Source organism: Panulirus ornatus, chromosome 48 (genome assembly GCF_036320965.1).
Source record: "Panulirus ornatus isolate Po-2019 chromosome 48, ASM3632096v1, whole genome shotgun sequence".
Lineage (NCBI taxonomy): Eukaryota > Metazoa > Arthropoda > Malacostraca > Decapoda > Palinuridae > Panulirus > Panulirus ornatus.
Window position 1 is genome coordinate 28,874,950 of NC_092271.1, and position 12,660 is coordinate 28,887,609.

At 42.1% G+C, this 12,660-nt stretch overlaps 1 protein-coding gene across 1 annotated transcript in view; it reads left to right on the plus strand.

Annotated features, from left to right (window-relative positions):
- Positions 1 to 12,660, plus strand: part of ebo (ellipsoid body open) — a 170,091-nt gene that overhangs the window by 97,979 nt on the left and 59,452 nt on the right. Inside the window, exon 13 of the mRNA XM_071690378.1 lies at positions 11,256 to 11,345. Coding sequence (XP_071546479.1) covers positions 11,256 to 11,345 — 90 coding nt within the window. The remainder of the gene's footprint in view (positions 1 to 11,255; positions 11,346 to 12,660) is intronic.

Sequence of the window (12,660 nt, forward strand, 5' to 3'; positions counted from 1 at the left end):
CTTCTCCTCGTTCCCTCCACCTCCGACACATATATCCTCTTGGTCAATCTTTCCTCACTCATTCTCTCCATGTGCCCGAACCATTTCAAAACACCCTCTTCTGCTCTCTCAACCACGCTCTTTTTATTTCCACACATCTCTCTTACCCTTACGTTACTTACTCGATCAAACCACCTCACACCACACATTGTCCTCAAACATCTCATTTCCAGCACATCCATCCTCCTGCGCACAACTCTATCCATAGCCCACGCCTCGCAACCATACAACATTGTTGGAACCACTATTCCTTCAAACATACCCATTTTTGCTTTCCGAGATAATGTTCTCGACTTCCACACATTCTTCAAGGCCCCCAGAATTTTCACCCCCTCCCCCACCCTATGATCCACTTCCGCTTCCATGGTTCCATCCGCTGCCAGATCCACTCCCAGATATCTAAAACACTTCACTTCCTCCAGTTTTTCTCCATTCAAACTCACCTCCCAATTGACTTGACCCTCAACCCTACTGTACCTAATAACCTTGCTCTTATTCACATTTACTCTTAACTTTCTTCTTCCACACACTTTACCAAACTCAGTCACCAGCTTCTGCAGTTTCTCACATGAATCAGCCACCAGCGCTGTATCATCAGCGAACAACAAACTGACTCACTTCCCAAGCTCTATCATCCACAACAGACTTCATACTTGCCCCTCTTTCCAAAACTCTTGCATTCACCTCCCTAACAACCCCATCCATAAACAAATTGAACAACCATGGAGACATCACACACCCCTGCCACAAACCTACATTCACTGAGAACCAATCACTTTCCTCTCTTCCTACACGTACACATGCCTTACATCCTCGATAAAAACTTTTCACTGCTTCTAACAACTTGCCGCCTCCCACACCATATATTCTTAATACCTTCCACAGAGCATCTCTATCAACTCTGTCATATGCCTTCTCCAGATCCATAAATGAGACATACAGATCCATTTGCTTTTCTAAGTATTTCTCACATACATTCTTCAAAGCAAACACCTGATCCACACATCCTCTCCCACTTCTGAGACCACACTGCTCTTCCCCAATCTGATGCTCTGTACATGCCTTCACCCTCTCAATCAATACCCTCCCATGTAATTTCCCAGGAATACTCAACAAACTTATACCTCTGTAATTTGAGCACTCACCTTTGTCCCCTTTGCCTTTGTACAATGGCACTATGCGTGCATTTTGCCAGTCCTCAGGCACCTCACCATGAATCATACATACATTAGATAACCTTACCAACCAGTCAACAATGCAGTCACCCCCTTTTTTAATAAATTCCACTGCAATACCATCCAAACCCGCTGCCTTGCTGGCTTTCATCTTCCGCAAAGCTTCTACTACCTCTTCTCTGTTTACCAAATCATCCTCCCTAACCCTCTCACTTTGCTCACCACCTTGACCAAAACACCCTATATCTGCCACTCTATCATCAAACACATTCAACAAACCTTCAAAATACTCACTCCATCTCCTTCTCACATCACCACTACTTGTTATCACCTCCTCATTAGCCCCCTTCACTGAAGTTCCCATTTGTTCCCTTGTCTTATGCACTTTATTTACCTCCTTCCAAAACATCTTTTTATTCTCTCTAAAATTTAATGATACTCTCTCGCCCCAACTCTCATTTGCCCTCTTTTTCACCTCTTGCACCTTTCTCTTGACCTCCTGTCTCTTTCTTTTATACATCGCCCACTCATTTGCATTTTTCCCCTGAAAAAATCATCCAAATGCCTCTCTCTTATCTTTCACTAATAATCTTACTTCTACATCCCACCACTCACTACCCTTTCTAATCTGCCCACCTACCACGCTTCCCATTATCTTTATATGATTAATTATATATGTATATATCCGGGGTGATGGGGAGAAAGAAATGCTGCCCACATGTCTCCTGTGTGTTGCAGAAGGCTGACGTAAGAAATTGCGATCAAGAAATGAAAAAACATCATTATTATTTATACATAATCGCTGTTTCCCCGCATCAGTGAGGTAGCACCAGGAAACAGACGAAGAATGGCCCATCCACTCATATACACGTATATATACATAAATGCCCACATATGCACTTATACATACATATACATATATACATAGAGAAGGGGGCCAGGTGAGGATATTCCCTCAAAGGCCCAGTCCTCTGTTCTTAACACTACCTCGCTAATGCGGAAAATGGCGAATAGTATAAAAATATATATCTCTTTTTCTTTCATACTATTCGCCATTTCCCACGTCAGCAAGGTAGCGTTAAGAACAAAGGACTGGGCCTTTGAGGGAAAATCCTCACCTGGCCCCCTTCTGTGTTCCTTCTTTTGAAGAATTAAAAAAAAAAAGAGGGGAGGATTTCCAGCCACCCGCTCCCTCCCCTTTTAGTCGCCTTCTACGACATGCAGGGAGTACGTGGGAAGTATTCTTTCTCCCCTATCCCCAGGGATACACACACACACATATATATATATATATATATATATATATATATATATATATATTATTTTATTTATTTATTTTGCATTGTCGCTGTCTCCTGCGTTTGCGAGATAGCGCAAGGAAACAGACGAAAGAAATGGCCCAACCCACCCCCATACACAATGTATATACATACACGTCCAGCACGCAAATATACATACCTATACATCTCAATGTACACATATATATACACACACAGACAATTCACACTGTATGCCCCCATTCACTCCCATCGCCACCTCGCCACACATGGAATACCATCCCCTTCCCCCCTCATGTGTGCGAGGTAGCACTAGGAAAAGACAACAAAGGCCCCATTCGTTCACACTCAGTCTCTAGCTGTCATGCAATAATGCCCCAAACCACAGCTCCCTTTCCACATCCAGGCCCCACAGAACTTTCCATGGTTTACCCCAGACGCTTCACATGCCCTGATTCAATCCACTGACAGCACGTCAACCCCGGTATACCACATTGATCCAATTCACTCTATTCCTTGCCCTCCTTTCACCCTCCTGCATGTTCAGGCCCCGATCACACAAAATCTTTTTCACTCCATCTTTCCACCTCCAATTTGGTCTCCCACTTCTCCTCGTTCCCTCCACCTCCGACACATATATCCTCTTGGTCAATCTTTCCTCACTCATTCTCTCCATGTGCCCAAACCATTTCAAAACACCCTCTTCTGCTCTCTCAACCACGCTCTTTTTATTTCCACACATCTCTCTTACCCTTACATTACTTACTCGATCAAACCACCTCACACCACACATTGTCCTCAAACATCTCATTTCCAGCACATCCATCCTCCTGCGCACAACTCTATCCATAGCCCACGCCTCGCAACCATACAACATTGTTGGAACCACTATTCCTTCAAACATACCCATTTTTGCTTTCCGAGATAATGTTCTCGACTTCCACACATTCTTCAAGGCCCCCAGAATTTTCGCCCCCTCCCCCACCCTATGATCCACTTCCGCTTCCATGGTTCCATCCGCTGCCAGATCCACTCCCAGATATCTAAAACGCTTCACTTCCTCCAGTTTTTCTCCATTCAAACTCACCTCCCAATTGACTTGACCCTCAACCCTACTGTACCTAATAACCTTGCTCTTATTCACATTTACTCTTAACTTTCTTCTTCCACACACTTTACCAAACTCAGTCACCAGCTTCTGCAGTTTCTCACACGAATCAGCCTCCAGCGCTGTATCATCAGCGAACAACAACTGACTCACTTCCCAAGCTCTCTCATCCCCAACAGACTTCATACTTGCCCCTCTTTCCAAAACTCTTACATTTACCTCCCTAACAACCCCATCCATAAACAAATTAAACAACCATGGAGACATCACACACCCCTGCCGCAAACCTACATTCACTGAGAACCAATCACTTTCCTCTCTTCCTACACGTACACATGCCTTACATCCTCGATAAAAACTTTTCACTGCTTCTAACAACTTGCCTCCCACACCATATATTCTTAATACCTTCCACAGAGCATCTCTATCATCTCTATCATATGCCTTCTCCAGATCCATAAATGCTACATACAAATCCATTTGCTTTTCTAAGTATTTCTCACATACATTCTTCAAAGCAAACACCTGATCCACACATCCTCTACCACTTCTGAAACCACACTGCTCTTCCCCAATCTGATGCTCTGAACGTGCCTTCACCCTCTCAATCAATACCCTCCCATATAATTTACCAGGAATACTCAACAAACTTATACCTCTGTAATTTGAGCACTCACTCTTATCCCCTTTGCCTTTGTACAATGGCACTATGCACACATTCCACCAATCGTCAGGCACCTTACCATGAGTCATACATACATTAAATAACCTTGCCAACGAGTCAATAATACAGTCACCCCCTTTTTTAATAGATTCCACTGCAATACCATCCAAACCTGCTGCCTTGCCGGCTTTCATCTTCCGCAAAGCTTTTACTACCTCTTCTCTGTTTACCAAATCATTTTCCCTTACCCTCTCACTTTGCACACCACCTCGACCAAAACACCCTATATCTGCCACTCTATCATCAATCACATTCAACAAACCTTCAAAATACTCACTCCATCTCCTTCTCACATCACCACTACTTGTTATCACCTCCCCATTTGCGCCCTTCACTGAAGTTCCCATTTGCTCCCTTGTCTTACGCACTTTATTCACCTCCTTCCAGAACATCTTTTTGTTCTCCCTAAAATTTAATGATACTCTCTCACCCCAACTCTCATTTGCCCTCTTTTTCACCTCTTGCACCTTTCTCTTGACCTCCTGTCTCTTTCTTTTATACATCTCCCACTCAATTGCATTCTTTCCCTGCAAAAATCGTCCAAATGCCTCTCTCCTCTCTTTCACTAACAATCTTACTTCTTCATCCCACCACTCACTACCCTTTCTAATCAACCCACCTCCCACCCTTCTCATGCCACAAGCATCTTTTGCACAATCCATCACTGATTCCCTAAATACATCCCATTCCTCCCCCACTCCCCTTACTTCCATTGTTCTCACCTTTTTCCATTCTGTACTCAGTCTCTCCTGGTTCTTCCCCACACAAGTCTCCTTCCCAAGCTCACTTACTCTCACCACCCTCTTTACCCCAACATTCACTCTTCTTTTCTGAAAACCCATACAAATCTTCACCTTAACCTCCACAAGATAATGATCAGACATCCCTCCAGTTGCACCTCTCAGCACATTAACATCCAAAAGTCTCTCTTTCGCGCGCCTGTCAATTAACACGTAATCCAATAATGCTCTCTGGCCATCTCTCCTACTTACATACGTATACTTATGTATATCTCGCTTTTTGAACCAGGTATTCCCAATCACCAGTCCTTTTTTCAGCACATAAATCTACAAGCTCTTCACCATTTCCATTTACATATATATATATATATATATATATATATTGGGGAAGAGCAGTGCAGTTTCAGAAGTGGTAGAGGATGTGTGGATCAGGTGTTTGCTTTGAAGAATGTATGTGAGAAATACTTAGAAAAGCAAATGGATTTGTATGTAGCATTTATGGATCTGGAGAAGGCATATGATAGAGTTGATAGAGATGCTATGTGGAAGGTATTAAGAATATATGGTGTGGGAGGCAAGTTGTTAGAAGCAGTGAAAAGTTTTTATCGAGGATGTAAGGCATGTGTACGTGTAGGAAGAGAGGAAAGTGATTGGTTCTCAGTGAATGTAGGTTTGCGGCAGGGGTGTGTGATGTCTCCATGGTTGTTTAATTTGTTTATGGATGGGGTTGTAAGGGAGGTAAATGCAAGAGTTTTGGAAAGAGGGGCAAGTATGAAGTCTGTTGGGGATGAGAGAGCTTGGGAAGTGAGTCAGTTGTTGTTCGCTGATGATACAGCGCTGGTGGCTGATTCATGTGAGAAACTGCAGAAGCTGGTGACTGAGTTTGGTAAAGTGTGTGGAAGAAGAAAGTTGAGAGTAAATGTGAATAAGAGCAAGGTTATTAGGTACAGTAGGGGTGAGGGTCAAGTCAATTGGGAGGTGAGTTTGAATGGAGAAAAACTGGAGGAAGTGAAGTGTTTTAGATATCTGGGAGTGGATCTGTCAGCGGATGGAACCATGGAAGCGGAAGTGGATCATAGGGTGGGGGAGGGGGCGAAAATTTTGGGAGCCTTGAAAAATGTGTGGAAGTCGAGAACATTATCTCGGAAAGCAAAAATGGGTATGTTTGAGGGAATAGTGGTTCCAACAATGTTGTATGGTTGCGAGGCGTGGGCTATGGATAGAGATGTGCGCAGGAGGATGGATGTGCTGGAAATGAGATGTTTGAGGACAATGTGTGGTGTGAGGTGGTTTGATCGAGTAAGTAACGTAAGGGTAAGAGAGATGTGTGGAAGTAAAAAGAGCGTGGTTGAGAGAGCAGAAGAGGGTGTTTTGAAATGGTTTGGGCACATGGAGAGAATGAGTGAGGAGAGATTGACCAAGAGGATATATGTGTCGGAGGTGGAGGGAACGAGGAGAAGAGGGAGACCAAATTGGAGGTGGAAAGATGGAGTGAAAAAGATTTTGTGTGATCGGGGCCTGAACATGCAGGAGGGTGAAAGGAGGGCAAGAAATAGAGTGAATTGGAGTCATGTGGTATACAGGGGTTGACGTGCTGTCAGTGGATTGAAGCAAGGCATGTGGAGCGTCTGGGGTAAACCATGGAAAGCTGTGTAGGTATGTATATTTGCGTGTGTGGACGTGTGTATGTGCATGTGTATGGGGGGGGGGCCATTTCTTTCGTCTGTTTCCTTGCGCTACCTCGCAAACGCGGGAGACAGCGACAAAGTATAAAAAAAAAAAAAAAAAAAAAAAAAAAATATATATATATATATATATATATATTATCCCTGGGGATAGGGGAGAAAGAATACTTCCCACGTATTCCCTGCGTGTCGTAGAAGGCGACTAAAAGGGGAGGGAGCGGGGGGCTGGAAATCCTCCCCTCTCAATTTTTTTTAATTTTCCAAAAGAAGGAACAGAGAAGGGGGCCAGGTGAGGATATTCCCTCAGTGGCCCAGTTCTCTGTTCTTAACGCTACCTCGCTAATGCGGGAAATGGCGAATAGTTTGAAAAAAAAAAAAATATATATATATATATATATATATATATATATATATATATTTATTTATTTTTTATTTATTTATTTATTTTGCTTTGTCGCTGTCTCCCGCGTTTGCGAGGTAGTGCAAGGAAACAGACGAAAGAAATGGCACAACCCACCCCCATACACAATGTACACACACACACGCCCACACACGCAAATATACATACCTATACATCTCAATGTTTACATATATATACACACACAGACACATACATATATACCCATGCACACAATTCACACTGCCTGCCCCTATTCATTCCCATCACCACCTCGCCACACGTGGAATACCATCCCCCTCCCCCTCATGTGTGCGAGGTAGCACTAGGAAAAGACAACAAAGACCCAATTCGTTCACACTCAGTCTCCAGCTGTCACGCAATAATGCCCGAAACCACAGCTCCCTTTCCACATCCAGGCCCCACAAAACTTTCCATGGTTTACCCCAGACGATTCACACGCCCTGGTTCAATCCACTGACAGCACGTCCACCCTGGTATACCACATCGTTCCAATTCACTCTGTTCCTTGCACGCCTTTCACCTTCCTGCATGTTCAGGTCCCGATCGCTCAAAATCTTTTTCATTCCATCTTTCCACCTCCAATTTGGTCTCCCACTTCTCCTCATTCCCTCCACCTCTGACACATATATTTTCTTTGTCAATCTTTCCTCACTCATTCTATCCATGTGACCAAACCATTTCATATATATATATATATATTCCCTGGGGATAGGGGAGAAAGAATACTTCCCACATATTCCCTGCGTGTCGTAGAAGGCGACTAAAAGGGAAGAGAGCGGTGGGCTGGAAATCCTCCCCTTTCGTTTTTTTTTTAATTTTCCAAAAGAAGGAACAGGGAAGAGGGCCAGGTGAGGATATTCCCTCAAAGGCCCAGTCCACTGTTCTTAACGCTACCTCACTATCGCGGGAAATGGCGAATAGTATGAAATTTTTTTTTTTTTTTTTTTTTTTTTTTTTTTTTTTTTGGATATACATATCCCTGGGGATAGGGGAGAAAGAATACTTCCCACGTATTCCCTGCGTGTCGTAGAAGGCGACTAAAAGGGAAGGGAGCGGGGGGCTGGAAATCCTCCCCTCTCGTTTTTTTTTTTTTTTTTTTTTTTTTTTTTTCCCCAAAAGAAGGAACAGAGAAGGGGGCCAGGTGAGGATATTCACTCAAAGGCCCAGTCCTCTGTTCTTAACGCTACCTTGCTAACGCGGGAAATGGCGAATAGTTTGAAAAAAAGAAATATATATATATATATATATATATATATATATATATATATATATAGTTTATTTTGTGTTCCCTGGGGATAGGGGAGAAAGAATACTTCCCACGTATTCCCTGCGTGTCGTAGAAGGCGACTAAAAGGGAAGGGAGCGGGGGGGCTGGACATCCTCCCCTCTCTCTTTTTTTTTTTTTTTTTTTTTTTTTTTTTTTTTTTTTTTCCCAAAGGAAGGAACAGAGAAGGGGGCTTGATGAGGATGTTTCCTCAGAGGCCCAGTCCTCTGTTCTTAACGCTCCCTCGCTGACGCGGGAAATAGCGAATAGTATGAGAGAGAGAGAGTTTATTTTGTGCTGGATAATATTCATTTTAAGGCCATTTTTCATTGTGCGCCATCCTCATTACAGTACATTTACTCAGGTTGAACTGTGAAGCCTGTCAAGGTCTCCCTTTAAGTGATGCTGTCCTGTATTTTGAAAAGTTGATGAATGTGGTAGAATGTGAGGCAGCAGTCATATGCATGGGTATGGAGAATGGAAGGAAAAGGATACAAGTGCAGGGGCCTATAGCAAGAAGGGAGGTAGAAAGGGTAGTAATAAGGTTGAAGGTAGAAAAGGCTCCTCAAGTGGATGGGATATTAGCTGATATCTTGAAGTATGGAGGAGAAAGTGTGATAAAGGGGTGCATTTGATATGTGCTTTAGCATGGAATTAGAAGGTTGTGCCTGAGGATTGGATAAAAGCTGTTATTGTTCCTCTACGCAAAAGGAAAAGGTAGTAAGGATGTATGTAGCATGTATAGGGGAATTAGTTAAGTATACAAGGAAAAGTGTATGTTAGAATGTTGATTGATAAAGTGAAGGAAGTGACTGAATGCAGAATAAGTGAGGAGCGAAAGGAAGTGGTTATGTGGATCAGATATTTAGTGGTAAGAATTACTTTCAGAAAGTATTTAGGGAAAGGTAAGAAGCTATATGCAGAAGATGTTTGAGAGAGTCAAGTGAAATGCTTTATGGGATGTGTTAAGGATATATGGGGTCAGGGGACTGTTCAGTGGCATGAAAGCAGTTGCATGTGTAAGAGTGGATAGTGAGTTGAGCAAAAGTTTTGGTTTACATGTGGGTGTGAGGCAGGGTTGTGTGATGCCACTGTGGGTTTTTTTAACATAAGAGAAATGAAAGCAAAACAGAAAGCGGGTATAGAGATGGAGTGTTGTGGTGAGGAAGGGTGGCTTGTGACAAGCCTGTTTGCTGATGATCCTGCATTGTTTGCCGAGAGTGAAGAGGAGTTGCAGAAGGTTGTGAGGGTGTTTTATGATGTGTGTAAGTATAGGTGATTGAAGGTATATGTAAGTAAATTTAAAGTAATGGTGTTTGAAAGAATAGATTTTGCAAAGCCCTATAGAATGAGAGAAATTAGATTAAACTGTGTTGAAAATATGGGAAGAGAAAGACTCATAATCATGATAGAATTTAAGTATTTGGGAACTGTCTTTAGTAAGTTTGGTGATATGGAAGGAGAAAGTAGGGAGAAAGCAGTACATAGTAAAAGACATTGGGTCCTTTCATAGAATAATGAAGGGTAGAGGTATAAATATTGAAATGAAGAAAGGATTAAGGGACAGCATAGTCCTTCCTGCCATGACTTATGCAGTTGAAACATGGACATGGTATAAGTCAGAGAGTTCAAGAATCCAGGCTGTGAAAATGAATTGTGTGAGAGGAGGATGTGGTATGACAACATGGAAAGAAGAAAGTAATGAGGGGGTGTATGAGATATTTGGTATGGCAGGAAATGCAAAGGGGATTGAATGGCAGAGTAGTAGAGTGGGTGAAACATAATACTTTGAGGAATTTAGGGCATGTGGAAAGAATGCCAGACAAGGAGAGTGTATGATCATACGACTATAGGTGTTGGTATGAGAGGAAGACCACCTGTGACATAGGAAATAGAGTGGAAGCGTAATGGAGGGAGAGAAATGAGGGAAAGAATGCATAGAATGGTGTATGTGAGGGAGGCATATAAGAACAGGGATAAGTGGAGACTTGCTTTGGCCACCTCCATGATGGGAGTTCCCAGAGGGAAGAGGCATCAAAGATTTAGATGGATCATAACCTTTGCTTCATCTGCAAGCATATTCAAGGAGGAGTTCTTAACTTCTTGCAACTCATCCACATACATGAAGAAGAGTGGTGGTACCAGAACAGAACTCTCTGGTACTCCACTGGTAAACATACACCCATTTGAAGAGGATTCCTTTTACATGCATCCTTTATTTTCTTCCGCTAAGGTAATCTTTAATGTCTGGTGATAATGCTTCTTAATCAGCCTCCCTTGCAGTTTAGTGTCAGATACTTTTTCACAGTCCTCTCAGCCAGTGAAAGGTGACTCTTTAATCTGGGTTTAACTTTGAATAGGTGGAGTCTGGCAACACCTTCGATATATTGCCAGATAGAATACTGCTGGTTATGTGATCACTCACAAAACAAGCTGAAATTAATAGATTAGAAAGAATTCAGAAATACCCTACAAGTAAAAATGAGGGAATGGGACACACTTGAGTTGTCATGAAAAGTTGAAAGAATCTGAGTTACTCTTATATGGCTGAGGAAGAAGCCATAGATATGTAGTTGTTTATGCATATTAAGAAGTGTAAGGAATTCAGAAAAATTGACGAAACAGTGATTTAATCAGCACCCCTTGGAAAAAAAAAATTCATACTGAACTGTCTTAGAGTTTTGTAAGAAAGAAGGGAAGATGCTTTAACATCATGCCAAAAAAAGGATATATTTTTTCTTTTTTTTGAGTCTTCTCAACCCATACTACATAGCACAAAACTTTTCCTGTATTCAAAACTGATTTTCATACATCTTTTGCAGACTGGTTCAGATGGCAAACTACAGCACAGGCCTAAAATTGTTTGAAATAGAAACTGCAGTTGATGTTTTGCATTCAGACTTTGTTGAAGTGTAAGTAGATGAATTAATGTTAGTATTTGACCTTTATGAATAGTGTTGCTTTGTGAAATTACTTAAAGTCATTGCAATATGCCAGTTTTTTATGTTTTTCATTGTAAAGTTCAGGTTTATATTGGAATGTCTTTATTTGATTTTGTGTGATATACCATGCAGTATAGGCTCTTTTTATTCATTCTATTATTTACTGTAAAGTATAAGAAATATATATTGGAGATGGAAGGATGGAGTGAAAAAGATTTTGAGCAATCGGGGCCTGAACATACAGGAGGGTGAAAGGCGTGCAAGGAATAGAGTGACTTGGAATGGTGTGGTATACCAGGGTTGATGTGCTGTCATTGGATTGAACCAGGGCATATGAAGCATTTGGGGTAAACCATGGAAAGTTTTGTGTGGCCTGGATGTGGAAAGGGAGCTGTGGTTTCGGTGGCCTTCTTTTGTCTTTTCCTAGCACTACCTCGTGTACAGATGGGGGTGGGGGATGGTGGTGGAGGAGGGGGTTGTTTCATATGTGGTGGGTGGCAACAGGAATGGATGAAGGCAGCAAGTATGAATATGTACATGTGTATATATGTTTTTGTCTGTGTATGTATATGTATGTGTACATTGAAATGTATAGGTATGTATATATGCATGTGTGGGCATTTATGTATATACATGTGTATGTGGGTGGGTTGGGCCATTCTTTCATCTGTTTCCTTGTGCTGCTTCGCTAACGCAGGAGACAGCGACTAAGTATGATAAAAAAGAAATAATGATGATATATATTTGTATTATTATTTTGCTTTGTCACTGTCTCCTGCGTTAGCAAGGTAGCACAAGGAAACAGACGAAAGAATGGCTCAACCCACCCACATGCACATGTATATACATACACGTCCACACACGCATATATACATACCTATACATTTCAACGTATACATATATATACATACACAGACAGATACATATATATATACACATGTACATAATTCATATATGCTGCCTTTATTCATTCCCATTGCCACCCTGCCACACATGAAACGACAACCCCCTCCCCCAGGACATGCGCAAGGTAGAGCTAGAAAAAGACAACAAAGGCCACATTCGTTCACACTTAGTCTCTAGCTGTCATGTATAATGCACCAAAACCACAGCTCCCTCTCCACATCTAGGCCCCACAAAACTTTCCATGGTTTACTCCAGATACTTCACATATCCTGGTTCAATCAATTGACAACACGTCGACCCCGGTATACCACATTGTTCCAGTTCACTCTATTCCTTGCATACCTTTCACCATCCTGCATGTTTAGGCCCCGATCGCTCA